General features: G+C 44.7%; 1 protein-coding gene across 7 annotated transcripts in view; it reads right to left on the bottom strand.

Annotated features, from left to right (window-relative positions):
• Window positions 1-20,671, bottom strand: part of LOC146057907 (phosphatidylinositol 3,4,5-trisphosphate 3-phosphatase TPTE2-like) — an 83,475-nt gene that overhangs the window by 10,371 nt on the left and 52,433 nt on the right. For all 7 annotated transcript variants that reach the window (XM_083169732.1, XM_083169728.1, XM_083169729.1 and 4 more), the window contains 10 exons: window positions 20,106-20,169; window positions 17,400-17,464; window positions 16,626-16,686; window positions 13,980-14,061; window positions 13,618-13,706; window positions 12,482-12,543; window positions 9,836-9,916; window positions 7,367-7,472; window positions 6,218-6,315; window positions 1,172-1,267 (listed from right to left, as the gene is read on the bottom strand). In XM_083169732.1, the coding sequence (XP_083025858.1) occupies window positions 1,172-1,267; window positions 6,218-6,315; window positions 7,367-7,472; window positions 9,836-9,916; window positions 12,482-12,543; window positions 13,618-13,706; window positions 13,980-14,061; window positions 16,626-16,686; window positions 17,400-17,464; window positions 20,106-20,169 (804 nt within the window). The remainder of the gene's footprint in view (window positions 1-1,171; window positions 1,268-6,217; window positions 6,316-7,366; window positions 7,473-9,835; window positions 9,917-12,481; window positions 12,544-13,617; window positions 13,707-13,979; window positions 14,062-16,625; window positions 16,687-17,399; window positions 17,465-20,105; window positions 20,170-20,671) is intronic.

Genomic DNA, 20,671 nt, shown 5'->3' with positions numbered 1-20,671 from the left:
TTTTTACATTGGAACCAATGTAAAATGGTCCCTGAGACCCGATTTTACATTGGGCCCAATGTTAAATGCCCCCCAGACCCCAATTTAGTGTGGGAGCGCAGCGAGCTACCGACTCCGGATCGTGGCATGCGCAGCGATTCCCGCGAGGGGACGCGCATTACTTCACAGGGATTGCGCGTCCCCACGCGGGGCTCGCTGCGCTCACCACGCTTCGGGCTTGGTGGCTCGCCACACTATATAAAATCAACTCCACGCCAACGTGAATAGTGGGGGTATGAAAAGGTCGGAGCACGCGTACCGCTGCCCCTCGCGGGCTCGCTGCGCTCGCCACGGTTCGGGTTGGCGTTCATCGTGGGGTGGCGTTAACAATGGGGGGGCATTTGACATGCAAATTACCCATCAGGGTGGGTATACAATCAAAAATCGGGTCCATTGGGCCATTTAACATTGTTCCCTATGTAAAATCGGGTCCATCGCATTGGTCGCATTGTATGCCATTATAATGACATACAATGGACCCGATTTTACATAGGAATTTAACATTGAATACAATGCATTCAATGTTAAATCACGTCGGTCGTGTCGGTCGCATCGCATGCCATTATAATGGCATGTGATGGACGCAAGTTTTTAATTGTCGGGAAAAGGCTAAAAATAGCCCAAAAATCGCGTCGGTCGCGTCCATCGCATACCTTAACTTAAGGTATGCGATGACCCATGATGGGCGCCGTGCTAGGAAACAAGTACTGAATATAATTTTAAATATACATATGCAATTTAGGAAGACATGTTGATTGTGACATCATTATTTCTGATGTGTCAATAAACTGCCTCCACCATTATCAAAACCTGTTGTATATATATATATATATATATATATATATACGTGTGTGTGTGTGTATTTTACTTGTGTGTGTGTGCTTTGATATTGGTGCAGGCATTGATCACACTATGCACCTCAATGTGTGACCATGTTTCATACAGCCGCGCCACCTTGCACCTGATATAGGGGCAGGATGAGCGATATGTGGCACAGTGCAGTGGCAGTTAGGGGAAGCCGTGGTCTACCTGATCTAGCCTGGTGGGGTTGTAGAACGTAAGAGAACAGTGCACATGTGAGAGGTCTTGTTACCCTACTTACAGAATATATACAGTATATATAAATACTCACAGCACTAGACTCAAATCTGATCTTGATGTCTCCAGAGATGAGTGGACAGCCTTCCAAGCTAATTACTGTTGAATTGTTTCCAGGATCAAAGAATAGCTGAGAGACAAGAAGATCACGTTACACAAGTCTTACATGGAGTCTACTGTTCAATGTGCATTTAATACGGAGAGTACTCAACGATACATGGGGCATGGATGGGTCGTTTGCCATTACTGGCATTTGCACTAATAATAATACAACGTTTGTGATGTTGAAAAATAACAATTGTCCATCGAGTTCAACCTATATTAAATATACGTCCAATAGTAATTTTAAGCTATTGGAACCCTCCTTTGGAGGGTATGAAATCTCCTCTTTTCTAATCTAAAGAGGTGCCTGCGTGTCCTATGCATGGGTATGGATCGTTAGGTTGACCCAAGAAAGGTTGACACTTCTTAGGTCGACATCGGAAGGTCGACAGGGACTAAGGGTCGACAGGGTCCTTAGGTCGACTGGTGGAAGGTTGACAATGAAGAAGGTCGACACATATCTTTAGATTATTTCCGGCGTCTAGATCTAGACCTAGGACCAATGAGGAGTTTTTAGATAAAAAATTAACATTTATTGGTACACATACAATAATAATAAGTACAAAATAAAAAAATTAAATATTAAAATGAAAATATAGTTAAATCTGTTTTAAAAGTTCATATTTTCATTGTAATATTTTATTTTTTATTTTGTACTTATTAATATTGTATGTGTACCAATAAATGTTAATTTTTTATCTAAAAACTCCTCATTGGTCCTAGCGCTACCTCATTTTTCTCCCCCTTATTATTGGGACCTACTCAGTCCTATTGGTAACCACCTGACAAGCACCCCTCGCCAGCACCCTTCTAGCTACTTAGTAGCTTTCTTTCCTTCGTCTAGATCTAGACGTCTAGTTCTGGACACTGTCTAAGTGTACAGCAGCCACTCGCATCGCTTCTATTCTCCCTCCATGCCCTAGTGGATGGTAGGGCACGAAAAATCGCCTGTTCTGGAACCAAAGTCGGAAAAAAAAAAAATGCAAAAGCCAGAGTCAAACTTCTGCATTGTCGACCTTCCACCGGTCGACCTAAGGACCCTGTCGACCTTCAGTCCCTGTCGACCTTCTGCCTGCCAACCTAAGGAGTGTCGACCTAATGACAACATCCCCTATGCATAGTCCTCAAAGTAAACAGAAATCCTGACAGTTCTCTATACTGAACCCTGGTATATTTGTAGATGTTGATCATGTCCCCTCTTAAACACCTTGGGTGACATTCTATGGGATGCGATTTTCGTTATTTTGCGGTAATTAGACCACAAAATGGCGATATCGCATTTTCCCATGAAATCGTTTATTTAATGGGATGCGCACAGGGGCTGAAATCGCATATTATGTGCGTTAAGGTCTGGTGAATAAAAATGCGAGATTAATTCGCATTTTTATCGCATCCAGATGTTTTCGCACAGAAAAGTATACAAGGCGCTTATTTAATGCTATGCGCATTTGCACATCGCATTTTTTAAGTGACTAATTATCGCACTTATTTCAGACCTGGGTCTGTTAGGCGAATTAGCCAGAACCCTGCACAGATCGCAATGTTCCGTGCAGGGTTCTGCTGTAAAAAATAAAAGAAATGGTTAAATACCAAAAAAAACGAGCGCGGGGTCCCCCGCCCGAGTCTAACCAGCCCCGGGCTCACTGAGCCGGTGCTGGTGACATAAAATCAGGGTCCCCGACAAATAGGGGTCCCCTTGATTTTATGAAACCAGCACCAGACTCAAGGTCCGGCGCTGGTTCCCAAAATACGGGGGACAAAGTGACTAGGGGTCCCCCGTATTTTAAGAACCAGCACCGGACACAACCAGCCAGCAGGGTAATGCCACAGCCGGGGGAGACTTTTTATACAAGTCCCCCCGGCCAAAGCATTAACCCCCTGGCTGGTCAGCATGGGCAGGGGTCCTGGGGAAGTGGGGACCCCCCCAATGAAGGGGTCCCCCCCCTCCAGGACTTACCAGCCCATGCTGATAGTCCGGGGCTGTCCTCCATGCCCCTGGGCTGTGGGCATGGAGCTGATGATTTGTGTCAAAAAAAGAATGAAAACTATTGTTTTACACTGGCGAACTAGGAGTCCCAGCAAGCCTACCCCGCATGCTGGGACTTGGGGAACCACAAGTCCCAGCATGCGGGGCATTAAAGGGCCCGCTGGCACTTGTAGTTCTGCAGTGTAAAAAATAGTGCACAAAATCACACTGACACCCTGTAAAATAAAACTTTAATACACACAAAACACACACACACTGATACTTACCTACCTTGAGACCATAGGTCGGTCCCTGGGTCCGTCCTCCGGGGCTCCAGGGCAGAAGAGTCCGGTTCCGGGGCCTTGGTCCTGGTTCCGGGGCTGGTCCTGGGGTTCCGGGGCTCCTGGCGTGAAGAATCCGGGGTCCGGGATCCGTGGTAGTCCCCAGGGGTACCTAAGGAGGAAAATCCAACTCACCTGCTCCCCGGCGGCGACCTCCGGTGACAGCGCTGCTCCAGACTGGTACCTGGCTTGCAGGAGTTTGTCCGGCGCTGAGATGTTTCCTCCTCGCCGTCTCTGAACAGAATGATTTCTCAGCCAATCAGGAGCCGAGAAAGTCGGCTCCTGATTGGCCAGAAATCATTCTGAATACAGACGCCGACGAAGTAACATCTCTGCTCTGGATGCGCTGAGATGTTACTTCGTCTGCGTCTGTATTCAGAATGATTTCTGGCCAATCAGGAGCCGACTTTCTCGGCTCCTGATTGGCCGAGAAATCATTCTGTTCAGAGACGGCGAGGAGGAAACATCTCAGCGCCGGACAAACTCCTGCAAGCCGGGTACCAGTCTGGAGCAGCGCTGTCACCGGAGGTCGCCGCCGGGGAGCAGGTGAGTTGGATTTTCCTCCTTAGGTACCCCTGGGGACTACCACGGATCCCGGACTCTTCACGCCAGGAGCCCTGGAACCCCAGGACCAGCCCCGGAACCAGGACCAAGGCCCCGGAACCGGACTCTTCTGCCCTGGAGCCCCGGAGGACGGACCCAGGATCCAGGGACCGACCTACGGGCTCAAGGTAGGTAAGTATCAGTGTGTGTGTGTGTTTTGTGTGTATTAAAGTTTTATTTTACAGGGTGTCAGTGTGATTTTGTGCACTATTTTTTACACTGCAGAACTACAAGTGCCAGCGGGCCCTTTAATGCCCCGCATGCTGGGACTTGTGGTTCCCCAAGTCCCAGCATGCGGGGTAGGCTTGCTGGGACTCCTAGTTCGCCAGTGTAAAACAATAGTTTTCATTCTTTTTTTGACACAAATCATCAGCTCCATGCCCACAGCCCAGGGGCATGGAGGACAGCCCCGGACTATCAGCATGGGCTGGTAAGTCCTGGAGGGGGGGGGGACCCCTTCATTGGGGGGGTCCCCACTTCCCCAGGACCCCTGCCCATGCTGACCAGCCAGGGGGTTAATGCTTTGGCCGGGGGGACTTGTATAAAAAGTCTCCCCCCGGCTGTGGCATTACCCTGCTGGCTGGTTGTGTCCGGTGCTGGTTCTTAAAATACGGGGGACCCCTAGTCACTTTGTCCCCCGTATTTTGGGAACCAGCGCCGGACCTTGAGTCTGGTGCTGGTTTCATAAAATCAAGGGGACCCCTATTTGTCAGGGACCCTGATTTTATGTCACCAGCACCGGCTCAGTGAGCCCGGGGCTGGTTACACTCGGGCGGGGGACCCCGCGCTCGGTTCTTTTTTTTACAACCTTGCGCTGTCCTGCAAATGTGCGATTTTCAGACATGAAAATCGCACATTTTCAGGACTAAAAACAGCGCACCACTTCGCTGCAAATCGCCCCTATTCGCACTTTTCAGCCTCCAATGCGCATCACATTAAATATGCGCATTTAGGCTGAAAAATGCAAATTTAAAATAGGCGATTTGCGGCGATGTGGTGCGCAAATAAAACATGCGCTTTTTGCGCAAAGCATAGAATGTCACCCCTTTTCTCCAGCGTAAACGGAATGGGATCATTCGTCAGACTGAATTTAGGTCTACAAGCATTAGGTCTACACCATTAGGTCGACTTTCATTTAGGTCGACCTGACTGAAGGTCGACATGGGTTAGGTCGACAGGGTCATTAGGTCGACAGAGAAAAAGTAGACATGGTTTGTTTTGTTTTTTTTGTCATTTTTTCAAGCGTCGACACAGTCAACATAGCACCGCGTCCCCTTGCATGGCTCGCTGCGTTCGCCATGCTTCGGGCACGGTGCCTCGCTACACTCGGCACACTATTTTATTCTCCCACCACACCCTAGTGGATGGTAGGGCATGAAATACCACTTATCGGCACATGTCGACTCATAAAACCGTCAAATGACCCCATGTTGATCTTTTGCCTGTCGACCTTCCCCATGTCGACCTTATAAAAGTCGACTTAATGACCCTGTCGACCTAATGACCCTCAATGTAACTCAAGGACTCTAGACCCCTGATCAGTTTAGTTGTGCTTCTCTGTACCTTTTCCAATAATATCCTTTTTATGGTGTGGTGCCTAGAATTGCACACCAAGAGGGGCAGATGTATTAAGCTTGGCGAAGTGATAAATTGGCTGCTAATTTATCACCGGCATATCAACTTTTACCTATCACTTTACCGTGCTTAATAAATCTGCCCCACATAATTCCAGGTGAGGCCTCACCAATGATTTATATAATGGTAACATATACTATACTTTTATTTAGTTTAATCTACAACACATGCACAAAAGAAACTTGTATAATTTCCAATTTATATCATTATCTGTCAATTCCATTTATAACCTCTACACAGGTATTATTCCCACTACACATATGCATGGCATGCTTAAACCCTGCTGAATACACATATTGCATTATTACTGCTCCACCCCTGACAGACCCTAAGGGCTACATTCTGATGTTATTTTGCATACATCTGCTGCCAGGTCACAAACAGAGAGAAGCGCCCTAGATGTTAATTGTTGTTATTCCCCAATATACTGTACCTTGCAGTTTTCTTGTGTCTCACATGTGCACTGGAATACCACTTTCTTTGCAGAGATTATCTGGACTTTCATATCACTTCCATTGCTTTTACCGACTCCTATACCATAAAAATAAAAATAAATAGCGTAAAATTGCATCATGTCACTCTGTGCAAAAACATAAGAAAACACAAGGTATCTACTAAACCAGGGCTGGGCAACACCGGCCCTCCAGATGTTAATGAACTACACATCCCAGCATGCCTTGCATCAGTTTCAGCATGGCCACATAGCAAAACTAAGGCAAAGCATCCTGGGATGTGTAGTTCATTAACATCTGGAGGGCCGGTGTTGCCCAGCCCTGTACTAAACAATGGGAAGGGATAAAGATACTGTTAAGATGCTACTTAATGAGCATTCACAAATAAACAGTCAGAGGGCCAGATGCACTAAGCTTCAAAAGTGATAAAATGGAGAGTGATAAACAGCCAGCCAATCAGCTCCTACCTGCCATGTCACAGACTGTGTTTGAAAAATGTCAGGCAGGAGCTGATTGGTTGGTTGTTTATCACTGTCCATTTTATCACTTTTGAAGCTTAGTGCATCTGGCCCAGAGTTTTTTCAATTGAAAGATGTATTTTTGTCAATAAAGTAGCAAAAAAGACACCCAGTGCTAGAAGATGCTCACATGACCGGGCGTGCCAAGATGGGCTGCTTGGTGTGACTGCAGCAAAGGTGTCCGAGGACACATCTGTAGCTGCCAATGCAATATTGGAAGAAAGGACGATACTTGCGATGGTCCTAACTAATTCATATCTCTCTGAACCTCTTTGTCAAGACACCTATTTTGCGGTCTGTCAGTATTGTTAAAGGAGAATATAATGGCAACATCACGCTTCTCATTTCATCAGTGCCAGAATATATTGTAGCGTCAAGACTCGGGGGTAAATTTACTAAAGCTTCTAGAAATGAGGAGGTGATGTTGCCCCTAACAACCAATCAGATTCAGTCTTTTAATTTTTAAGATGCAATATAGAAATGATGGACAGAATCTGATTGGTTGCTATAGGCAACATCACTTCATTTCTAGAAGCTTTAGTAAATGTACCCCTTAAGCTGGGATCTTATTAATGTTTTAATGAATTACAGAATGTTGAGAACTTATATTACCTTCAATGGAATGGATTCTAAAGCTTCGGATCCTGAGCTGTTTCTGTGGTGGGAGCTGTAACTTGTACTTGTTCTTAACAATTTCATAGTAACTGACATATCTGCTCTAAAATGCAACAGAACAAATACATAAGAAATAAGAGTGTCAAATACAAAAACAGCAAAAAGGAGGGTCAATTTCCCCCATTACCTATAAAACAACAGCCGTGTCTACATGAACTTCTGTAAACTAGAAAATCAACACCCAGCTGTGCTGTACTGTATGGCCTGGTCAACTGTGCTGTACTGTATGGCCTGATCAACTGTGCTGTACCGTATGGACTGGTCAACTGTGCTGTACTGTATGGCCTGATCAACTGTGCTGTACCGTATGGCCTGATCAACTGTGCTGTACCGTATGGACTGGTCAACTGTGCTGTACTGTATGGCCTGATCAACTGTGCTGTACTGTATGGCCTGGTCAACTGTGCTGTACTGTATGGCCTGGTCAACTGTGCTGTACCGTATGGCCTGGTCAACTGTGCTGTACCGTATGGCCTGGTCAACTGTGCTGTACCGTATGGCCTGGTCAACTATGCTGTACCGTATGGCCTGGTCAACTGTGCTGTACTGTATGGCCTGGTCAACTGTGCTGTACCGTATGGCCTGGTCAACTGTGCTGTACCGTATGGCCTGGTCAACTGTGCTGTACCGTATGGCCTATTCAACTGTGCTGTACTGTATGGCCTGGTCAACTGTGCTGTACTGTATGGCCTGGTCAACTGTGCTGTACTGTATGGCCTTTCAACTGCGCTGTACCGTATGGCCTATTTGACTGCGCTGTACCGTATGGCCTATCCGACTGCGCTGTACCGTATAGCCTATTCGACTGCGCTGTACCGTATGGCCTATTCAACTGTGCTGTACTGTATGGCATGTTCAACTGCGCTGTACTATATGGCCTGTTCAACTGCGCTGTACCATATGGCCTGTTCAACTGCGCTGTACTGTATGGCATGTTCAAGATGATCATGGTCATGGTGCTACCGTACCTGACAACAGTACATACATGGTCCCAGCACAGATCCTCTTCAACCACAAATCCGTTCTGCCCTGACCACAACCCAAAATCACCCAGCCATGCACCAAATTTGAACCTGACCCATACGACCTACCGGGTTTGGCCTTAGATGGATGAATACCAGTACTGCACAGCATGTTATGCACTGACTGTTAGTATAAACAAAAATGACGAGACCATTGGCTCCCAATCGGTGTCCTTTAATGCACCCTAACAGTACAGGTTTTGAGGAGATTCATGCTTAATCACAAGTGAAACTTCAAGCACTATGATTATACGAACTGTGAACAATTATGGATATCCTTAAACTAGACTGAAAACCCTGAATTAGACCATAGATACTCCCTACGCAAAGGCTGAGGTAAAACATTTAAGTGGGAAACTGTAATGTCAGCTCTTTATTCTAGTGTGTAATTGTCTGCTACAAAAATGATTAGTATAATATAGTTAATTTTTATAAAAAAAATTATCTATTTAAAATAAGGCTAAGCTCTCCTGCCAGAATTGGGCAAAGTTTGCTCTGAGAGAGTTTCTGATCTTATCTATTGAAGCCAATCCCATTTTTGCAGTTCTGGAATTCGGGATTGAAAAAAACTCTATCTCAGGATTCATGAGGTTGATTCTCCCCAACTATACCCAACAGGAAGTGGAACGCACACATTGACCCCCACAGAAAGAAAAAAAAAACATTATTTATTGCTTCAGCCCCCCAATAAAGAATGACCCTTACCCGTCTGACATCTGTGTCGCTTAAATTTGCAGTGTGCAGATGTCAACAGGGAAAAAAAAGGAGCAGTGCTTCCAGTGCCGGCCACAGAAGCCACTCCCTAGTACTATGGTTTCCAGATCAGAAGATGCAATGTACTCCGTGTGGGCTGGACTGATGGGGAGCGTGCAATTGCATGACCTATGACATTACAGCATAGACCAGGCATTCCCAACCACGGTCCTCAAGGCACACCAACAGTGCATGTTTTAGTGATATCCAGGCTTCAGCACAGATGGTTTAATCAGAATCCCGCAGATACTAATTAAGTCACCTGTGCTCAAGCCTGGTTATTTACAAAACCTGCATTGTTGGTGTGCCTTGAGGACAGTGGTTGGGAATGCCTGGCATAGACGTTCATTGTTCACAGGCTAGGATTCGTCTGAACCATGGAAGATCCCAGGGCTGCCTAAACCAAAATAATTGGCTAGGACTGCAGTGATTGTACCACTGCAGAGGACACTACACTCACTGTACACACACAACAGTTAGCAAAAGCAATTTACAACTTAATATACAATCTTAAATTCTTAAGGTTATGTAGCTGGAACATGACTGCTCTGTACTAACAGGACCTACACATTTCTGGTTATTTGAAGCAACAAAACATTCCTATTAAAATGATCCGCACCACAGGACTAACCTGAGAAGGTGTTTCCACACCTTGAAACTTAGTGCTGACGGATTTGTCTGTCCGGCGCTCACCGAAGTAATCCAAACTTTCCTAAATAAATAAAAGAAGAAAATAACATGGTCACTGAAGATTCTGATTTATTGCAATACAAGGAACACAGCACTAAGCAGGGGACACTCCTTAGTCCAACTATCACAATGTTTTGTAACTGCAGACTAGTTTGCCACACACACACACACACACACACACACAGTTTACCGAAACTGGCAGAATCCAGATTTTTAGGGCAGACCTGGACCCATAGAAGAGTGGCAGCAACTCCTGCATCACGCTTGCGCCATAGTGATGTGTGCAGGATGAGGAAATTGTGCAGGGAAATGTGGTGCCATCTCTAGGGAAATGTGGTGCCTTCTCTAGGGAAATGTGGTGCCATCATCCCCTACCCGTGGAACCAAAATCATTTTATTTTGGAGTAAGGCCTAGCAATGTGCAGCCTGGCAGGATGTGTCTCCTTTTTGGGCTTCCCTCGGAGAGTTTAACTGTCCTACCAATAATATGCACCTACTTTGCTCTAGGAACAACAGTGGTAAATGCACCTGGTTGTGACGTCATAGTGGTAGCAGTACAGTTCATACCCAATATAGAACATGTCTGGACAGTTTTATTAATAACTTATAAAGTTGCATTTACTGAGTAAAAAGAACAGAGGTCAACATTCAAAGATGTAAGTAATGATTTTGTTCTGATCAATACACACTTATGTCGCATTCACCTATTAAAATATCAAATGGAAATCCGCTTTATTGCTGCAGACAGATTTCAAATATTACCATATTGGTGCAAAGAAATTGCCACAACCACATCATTATAGTACTGCATTAGTACAAGTGGGTGTGAAATGGAAGCAATCAGAAGCATTCATTGACCTTCAATAATAACTTGCAGTTTGCACTAGGGCGCTGAGCAGCTGCAACTGGTACAGCTCCAAACAAGCGCACAGCTTAGAAAGTTTTTTACTGCTCTTTGGCTGTGCTTACATGCTTTTCTTACATGCTGATCCTGATGAAGCTTTTTGCGAAGCGTACGCCGACCAACAGCACACGCTGTGCAAACTCCCAGTACCCTTCCCCCCATACCATTGCATTTTGACCTGTACTAGATAGCTGTGAATCCCCGGGTCTCCGCTGTACACGGATTCCTAAATTGAGTGACGCAGTGTCTGGCATTCCAACTGACCGAGGCGGTGTATGCTTACACACCTCGCATCATCCTCTGTAGCGGAAGCCCGGTGATAGGGGTCTGGTATGGTGGGCTGGGCTGAGACAGGATCACCACCCGTAACCAGTGGCAGCCGTGTGCACTGTGCACCCTAACAGTCACCCCTCAATCCCCGTACCCATAGGGGGCACAAGTACTAACCAACCCACATTTATATCTAATAAGTTAATTATTACACTTTGTTCTGTCGGCCTGATATGCAACAATAATTTTATTTGTAACATCACAGTACTAACGGTCTTAATTATGGACGGCCCATAGGGATACTACCCCTTGAGAAGAAAGCTACACTGTACTGTTAACAAACTGTCAACCAATTCTTATTTTCAAATTGTTGCACCTACACACCAGGGGATCTGACAGACTGTACTGGGGTCCCACTGAGTGAGGATTCTTATCCTTTTTAATTCACTAAGTGTGTCTATATATGCATGCTTTGTGGTTTTATTTCACAATGTTTTAAATAAACTGTTTCCCACATCTTATACTATTCAGTGTCTATGGTAGAGCACACCCTCATTGTCTCAAACAAATACTAATTGAAGAGCCTCAAATATGGGGGTCCACTAACAAGAAATTAATATCATTTTCCTGTGCCACCGGCAAAATCTTGCTCTCTGAGATTGAAAATATTACCATATTGGTGCAGAGAAATTGCCACAGCCACATCATTATAGTACTGCATTAATACAAGTGGGTGTGAAATGGAAGCAATCAGAAGCACTGACTCCTGCTTCTCTTTCAGGTCGTTAGCTACATAGACAAAATTTACCTGCATGTTCAGCTGGTGTGGGAGGTCGTTAACAATGCACGAGAGCGCACACCTTAATAACATTGTGCATAAACACAAAAAACATTTTTTTAAAGGTATCTCTCAGAGCGGCCCTGAAGGGTGGGTATCATACCTGCTGTCTAACAGGTAGCAAACATGCAAAAAAAATTACTAAGCTCAGACAGGCATGACTCCAGAAACATCTAGAGGGGCTATGGATCTTACTCAGAACAAGATACATTACAACTTTCTCCTACAATGATCCTATATCTTTCACATTTATACTCCACTGTTTCTATTAACGATGCTTTCTATATATAAAGTAGCACAGTTAAATTAATCGAATAATTTCTATTCCACAGTTGTCTGTTTCTATGAAGTCAGCTGAATAGAATAGCTTCATCAGTGATTCAATAGAAACTGCCGCCATATAGAACAATCCATTGCAGCTGTCATATAGAACTCAATGGCGGTTCCAGTTCAGACAAATGAAAACTGTCATCATTCAGCAGCTGTTTTGAAATGACAACAAACCCATCGCTAAGTAGATTTAGCCCCCAGAGAACTTCATGGAATTACACAGACCATACATTGCTATACAGTACCTCTGCACTCTCAAACTGGTCGGAGTCCACAAGGCAAGTGCAAACCATTGTGCCTGTCCTGCCTAGAACACAGAATGTACATGTCTGTTATTTCATAGATCATAGATGTATATCTAAGTACATAGCCATTTACAGTGTGTTGTCATTGAGGAAACCAGATTCTAGAGACAATGGCCCTTATTCAGATCTGATCACAGTACAAATTTGTTCTCAAAATGGGCAAAACCACCTGCACTGCAGGTGGGGGCAGATGTACCATGTGCAGAGAGAGTTACATTTGGGTGGGGTGTGTTGAAACTGAAATCTAAATTACGGTGTAAAAATAATGCAGCCAGTATTTACCCTGCACAGAAACAAAATAACTCACCCAAATCTAACTCTCTCTATACATGTTACATCTGCCCCACCTGCAGTGCACATGGTTTTGCCCATTTTGAGAACAAATTTGTACTGCGATCAGATCTGAATAAGGGCCAATGAGGCTTATGCTGTGTACACACCAGAACGATTTGGGCTTAATTCCCCTAATTTTGACACGTCTTATGACCTACTGAATGTAAAAATAGCAGAATTGTGCATGTTTTCAATGCGATTCCGATCTGATGCGCGTCCCCGCCGGTTGTTGGGTCGCTTTGGAGATTTACCTGCTCCATCTACATTGGATTGGGTACAGATCATGTACTCCAATCCAATCGTGCAACCATCGAGCGCATCGAGGTTACATGGTGCTACATTACAGTGCCCATGTCGACTGTTTCGACATTCGGGTAAAAAAACTGTAAAAGAAACCCAAGTCGACCTTTTGACTGTCGACCTTGCCCCTGTCAACCTAATGCTTGTGTTGACCTAATGACATGTCGACCTTGCCACATGTCGACCTTTCAGCATGTCGACCTAGTAGTGTCAACCTAATGACTGTCGACCAACATGCTGTAGACCTAATGGTCCACACCCCCTAAAACAGTTACAGCGCGCAGGGCACAGCATGTTGCCAAACAGGATCAGCACACGTGTCATGTGCACACGTGCAGATCTCACACCATTGGAGATGTATATTAAGCACAGCCATAGCGCTCAGCTCTACAACAAGCCCAATATCACTGATACACATAAAACTGTCCTCTTGTTGCTCTTACCTTTGCCTCCTTTACAGTGAATGGCTATAACATTTTTGGGATCCTTCGCCATCCAGGTACGTACGCTGGCTGTAAATTTTAACATGTCCCTAAATATAAAAGTCGGGTCAGTTTCATTTTGTGGACAACGTAAGAGACACCGGGGGAAATTTACTAAGAAGTGTATTCTACTTCACATGTGATATTGCTATGGGCAACCAATCAGAATCGACTTCTTATTTATTTAGCACCCTCTAAAAGATAGTAGACAGGGTCTGATTGGTTGCCCATAGCAACATCACATGTGAAGTAGGATACACATCTTAGTAAATTTCCCCCACCGTGTGCAACTGATGACTGTGTAAAGACTCATAAACACTTACGCCAGAGAAGGTACATTGTGATCATCTATAAAGACTCGCTCCACTCTGCAGTGGAAAAATTTCGGATCATATCCCTTTTCACCTGTAAGAGACATTTCACATATTTCACATTAGTCACCGGTAAATACCGTGCTGCATATGTGTTTCCGAGTGCTTCTTGTAGGAGAAATTACAAAAAGGAAAATTTTAAAAAAAAAGAGAAACTACGAGTGGCAGGTTTCTCAGTGTGTTTTTACCCAGGAATTTCAAACGGCAACCATTGTAAATGCAAAACATGAAGCGTTTTGCTTTTAACCACATTTAAAATTTCAGAGGTAAAACACAAAAAGAAGCGACCAATTGCAATAACCTCCATTTAGTACATTTACCACTAGAGTTTACACAACAGAATATCTACCCTCCAGGGCATCCCAGAGGGGAAGGAGGAGGTATGGGCCCATGAAGACTATCGGTGCAGCCCCGCTTCCTGCTGTGGAATGATATGGCTTGAGGATGGGGCCATTAGTACAAAGAAACGTGCAGGATCCAGTAGGCCGGTCTACTCACTTCCCACTGGTCTACTCCAGGGCCGGTGGAAGGCACCGGAGTGCCCCAGGCGGGGGGGTGTCGCTCCATCACTACACTGGGGGGGGGGGTTTGACGGGTACTCCGGCACCGCTACATGGGGGGGGTGGTGTTGGGTATTCCAGCGCCGCTACACTGGGGGGGGGGGGGTGCCGGGCACTCCGGCGTTCACCTGCTCTGGACGCTCCAAGAGGGGGGAGAGGGTGCCCAGCAATGCGGCGTTCAACGGGAGACGACGGTAGGGGGCGGGTGTGATGCGGTTAGGGCCGCAGAGTAACTCCACGGGGGTGATGCGGCGGTGGCGGCCGCCGAGTCGCTCCAGGGGGAAAATGGGGGATAGAGTTGCTGCTAACCTCCATCGCCGGGGACCTGCTCCTAACTGCCGCCCTGTAGTGGCCAGCGCCCTAGGCAAATGCCTAAGGCTGCCTAGTGGTGGCGCCGGCCCTGGTCTACTCACTTCCCACTGGTTTACTCACTTCCCTGGAATCCAAGAGTCTCCTGCACATTCCGGGAAAGTAGGACAGTAAGGTTTATGTACATATAGGTGGTTATTCTGGTTCACTTGGAAAGGCACAATAACTCTCTAATGGACAAAACCATGTGCACTGCAGGTGGGGCAGAGAGTGAGATTTGGGTGTTTTATCATTTCAGTGCAGAATGAATACTGGCTGCTTTAATTTTACACTGCAATTTAGATATCAGTTTGAAGTACAAACCGCACCCAAATCTCACTCTCTCTGCACATGTTACATCAGCCCCACCTGCAGTGCATATGGTTTTGTCCATTAGAGAGTGATTGTGCCTTTCCGAGTGAACCAGAATAATCTCCATAGTACAGGCAGCAATCTTTGGTTTTATCACTGAAATACTGTTTATAATAGTCAGTGATTTAACCAGATACAAGCTTCCAATTTACAGATATATATACTTACAGTACATTACTGTAAAATGGAAAACTCTATCAGTCACTTGAAGTTCTATATCCTGGCTTACTGGCTACAGCTGGGGTGGCCAAACTGGTCCTCGAGATCTAGTTCATGTTTTCCAGACCACCTAGCTGGTGCACAGGTGTAGTCATTACTAACTGTCACTTTCTACAGAACCACAGGTGGCCTAGAAAACATGGACTGTTGGTTGAGCTTGAGGACCGTTTTACCAGTCCTGGGCTACAAAAACAGGGCACCTAAGTGACTGCTAATATCAATATATTTTACAATGTATTTTACAATGTTCCCCCTCTTCCTCATAATGTGCAGTACACAAACTCCTATTATATGTGACATCCCTATTGGACAACGTGACATGGCTGCTGGCAGTTCTCAACCAAGGGAAGCAAAATAAAGAGGCAGAAATACATTTGAATAATCTGTAGAATTAATCCGAGATGTTAGAAAGAGTAATAGGTGTTATACTGCCTGCAGATACTTTTTGCGCTATCCAATATCGCACTCCCGGGAACGTGCATCGCGTCCACCCCTAAACACGTTCCGATTATCGTGCAGGCGATGCGTTTTGTACTTTAAAAGTACACAATGGATCCGATAATCGGAACGTGTATGGGCACCTTTAGTGTAAACCTACACCCACATTTTGTGGGCTAATCCAATATTCAGTTTATCCACTATGTATTAATTAACTAGGAAATAATAATATGCTGAGACATGAATAATGTTATTATTTCTTTGTTAATTGATAGGCTGCATTTATTCTAAATATTGGTTCAGCCCACAAAATGTCTGCCTCCCAGTGGGTGATGGGTATCATCAGGGCAGGTGAGAGGTATGGGGGGTGGCTTAATTGTGGGGGCGGGGCCACCTCCCACAATTAGGCCATGCCCCAAATGTTTATGGGGGGTGAAAACACATTTTAAAGTCGAGGGGGGAGTGTTATTCCCCCCCCCCCCCCCCCCCTCAGAAGCAGCAGCACATACCTACAGCATGTGCTGTGCATGTGTGCCGCTGCTGCCCAGGAGAGACGGAAGGGAAAGGGGGGGGTCGGACCAGCATGCCTGGGCCCGGGTACTTAGTACCCTCCCCCCCCCCCCCCCTGTGACCTGTGGACTGCTCATTCCCGGCTACTTACTGCACAAATTGTAGACCTTGTAGTGATCTTTATGCTTGGAGTCCAAAAATCTTGCAACATCCTGAAACAAAATATAATAAATAAAATCATAGAGATGTAATATAAGAGAAATTACTTGAATTAAGAAGACAAGCCCATTTTATCAGTGTTTTAAACAGGTTAATGGATAATAAAGGTGTTTCTACACAGGTGATATTAATAAAAAAATCAAGGTGCAGTCCAGGAATAGAGCATTCTGTCCCTCCTGGAGAAGTTTATGTTGGGAGGTATGTAATTCTGAGCCAGGGTGGGAAAAGGGCCCACGTGGGCCTGTGGCTGAAAATATTTAAGGCCTCTTATGAGAATGGGAGGAGTTGTCACAGTGCTGTGTGGGTGTGACCATTGCCATGTGGGTGATTACAGTGATGTGGGGGTGTGGCCAAAGCCAAGTCATTTGTTTCCCAAATCTGAAAATGGACAACAACTGTCACTAGACAATGTACTGTAGTTGGACCTATTTGATTTAAACAATTTCATTGAATGTTTTTGTCCATTCTCCTGATTTTGTGAGCAAATTGCTTATTGGCATTTGCCCCCATACAGTACCAGATTTTCAGTCCAACCAACCAACTAGTTGGATGGTTGGAGGAAAGTTGGTCTGATGTGTGGCCAGCATTAGATTGCAGGTTTGTGGTATCAGCATAACTTGAAATGTTAAAACAACCACAGGAAAACCTTAAATCTCTTAATGCAGTTAAATATACAGTAGTTACCACCTCCTCTATCACCACTTACCGATATAGGATTCCTATAGAAGGACTGCTGTCCTGATGATGGAAATGACATGGCAATTATACGATCTACAAAAAAACAAAGAAATAACACATTTTTGAAAGCATGAAAATCCAAAAATTACAGCAGCGACATAAATGACAACAATATTTTATAAATTTAGGGGGATGCTGGTAGGTTCCGAAGGGTGCTGGGATGAGCAAGGGTTGCTGAGAGAGTTCTCCCAGCGACTGGCTGTAGGGGAGGTAACACTACATGGGGGATGCACATGCACTGGGGGTCAATCAAACACACACACACACACCCCTCAGACACTTCATACACACTTACAAATTCTCTCACACATCCTGCTGCAGAAAACCTGGCTTCCAACTCCCGAAGCTGGATGCAGAAGACACTGCTTCGAAAGATGAGTAATTACTGCCTAATTAGTCTAATTGGACTCAGAGACCATATTGCCCGCGATATTACACAAAATTGCCCTCGTGTCTACACAGCCTTAGGTTTGGCAGAACATGTTAGCTAATTTATTGAAATCACTTTAAGCTAATTAATTTTATTATAATTAATTAATGGTGGCCAAGAAAGAACGGCTAATTATCTAAGCTCCACCCCAGAACTGACAGATGTAAACAAACAATCCCTAAACAAGCGGTATCCGCTCCACCCACTGCTTTGACTGCCCACCCATCCGAGTGGGGTCGCTGCCCCGAGCGGGTGATCCAGCGAAGGCCTATAGTCAATGAGAGGCGAGCGCACAGAAAAACAACCATATACACTGCATCATCACTTAAGGAAGATCTAAATCAATTAACCTGCCATTCTTTCCCACCTATCAGCCAACACAATCAACACCCACCCACAAACAAACAAGCCCACAAGGGAGGGAGGGCGGGGACATTTTCAGGACCCTGATATCCCAGCTAACTTCTTATTGGATCCGAGTCACATGCTTCCCTAGGTACACACAGCCTTGGATGTTTAACCCTCTCCATGCCTATTGCAATCATTTCGTTATTCTTCTAAAAGGTATAAAAAGAGTAATATTGTTTCATTAGCTAAGTTTATGATGTACTACATTGCGCACGTGTTTACAAAAAGGCCTATAAACTGTTTTTATTGATTCTGAAGGGTAACTATAATTTGGCATAAAGACAATTGGTCTGATTCAGCAATGTACACACATTTTCTCTGTAGGAACACGTTGTCCTGTCATCAATACCCGAGATTTACAGACAAACTTCACATTAAACACAAAACAAAAACAGAAGGAAGATAGCGAATGTACAGGGACAGAAAAAAAGGTTGCATATCTGTCAATAGAGATGTCCAGGTGTAGGTCAGAACCCCATGCATTTTGCCTATGATCTAGATTTCTGTGTACTGTACTGAATAAATAACTTTTGTGTTTAATGTGTATTGTATGCAGATACAAAAGATTTCTCCCCGGCTGCGGATGGATGATTATGCAAATCATCCGTTCGCAGCCGTGCTGGGATTCGTGGGGTATCACGGTGTGGGAGGGGGGCGGCCGGCACTCTGGGCAGCATCTGGTGGACTTGCAAGGCTGCAAAATTTGCAGTCTTGCAAGTCAACCAGAATAAGGTCCTAATACCCTAAGACATTTGTTCCCAACCCGTGTCTCTCCTGTACCCCTTGATTAGGCTTTTCATTTCTGAGTACCCCCTCCTCTCAATTTGAAATACCCCCATTACTTACGAGTGGGGTGGAAGTGAGCTGGTATGACTATCCTTATGTGTGTCCTTATATTAAGGAGTAGCGAAGGAGTAGTGTGGGGTCAGGAATCGGGTCTCCCTATGTGTCTGGCCCCTGGCTGTGTACTGTCCCCGGGGTTCGTGCTCACATCTGTAGGATTAATGCTGCTGCTTCCTCCAGATGATCGCTGATGTCTGAGGGCAGTGAAGGTAGCTCCCAGTGGATTGCTGGTCGGGCAAAACCAAGAGTAGAGGCTTATGACGCTGCAGACAGAACCGAAAGTGATGTGGTTCAGCTCCATGACAATGGGAGACGTCTTCTGCCACTGGGAGACTTTTTCCTCTTGTTCCGCCATTGCCAATATACATTTTAAGTACCCCCATCTGGTCTGCAGTGTGTACTCGTACCCCAGCTTGGGAACCACTGCTCTAAAACCATTTTGCTTAACTAGGAATAAGGTGATCAGCACCATCTCACTGTTTGAGCTATATGTAAACACTATTTTCCTTCCTATGGTAAATATTCACCCTCTTCAAAACCTCCATTGCAGAACACTGGCTAGAAGCTGCCACCCATCACTTTTGGGGAATGCAACAGACACATTGGGTGACATTTACTAAGATGTGAAATACACTTCACAAAGCATGTTGCTATGGGCAACCAATCAGAAGCTACTTCTTATTTATTTACCACCCTCTAGAAGATAGTAGACAGGATGTGATTGGTTGCCCATAAAAACATGACCTGTGAAGTGTATTTCACATCTTAGTAAATTTTAACCCATTATCTTTATTACTGTGTTTCACTGGTCACATGTTCTTGTATTATCACTGCTTTACTTTGTATATAAGGGTTTTCTAGTATACATGTGCCAGGGTTATCATCCCCCCTTCCCTATCATAAGGATAACACTTCAAAATGCTTCCTGCACCACCCAGGGCATCATCTGATGGAAATGTGCAGTCTATTCTGTAATAAATACAATATAATTACCAGTTATATAGGTCAGATCTAGGTCAAATCCGTCTTTTTGATATCTTCTTTTATTTTCAGAGACCTGCAAAAAAACATAATTAGTCAGAAAATACTTCTTTGGAAATAGGTTAATAATTTCTTAGAATTTATTGAACCTCAAAGTACTATTTATTTTCTACCTCATTACATAATTTCTCAAATCTATTTTTCCACAGTGACGTATACACACTAACTATAATGCTACACAGGATATTCTAACCAATTACACATTGCCAATCACAAATCAACATTTGTAGACCCATAGTCCTGTAAAGGAAAGCATAGAATGACTGTAGTTTCCACATGTAGGCCCTTATCCAGATCTGATTTGTTCTCAAAATGGGCAAAACAATGTGCACTGCAGGTGGGGCAGATGTAACATATGCAGAGAGAGTTAGATTTGTGTGAGTTATTTTGTTTCTGTGCAGGGTAATTACTGGCTGCATTATTTTTACACTGCAATTGAGATTTCAGTTTGAACACACCCCACCCAAATCTAACTCTCTCTGCACGTTACATCTTTACAATATCTTACAACAGTGTCA

The sequence above is a fragment of the Crinia signifera genome, chromosome 2 (genome assembly GCF_055691185.1).
Source record: "Crinia signifera chromosome 2, ASM5569118v1, whole genome shotgun sequence".
NCBI classification, from domain to species: Eukaryota; Metazoa; Chordata; class Amphibia; order Anura; family Myobatrachidae; genus Crinia; species Crinia signifera.
This window is presented reverse-complemented; position numbering and strand designations above follow the sequence as displayed.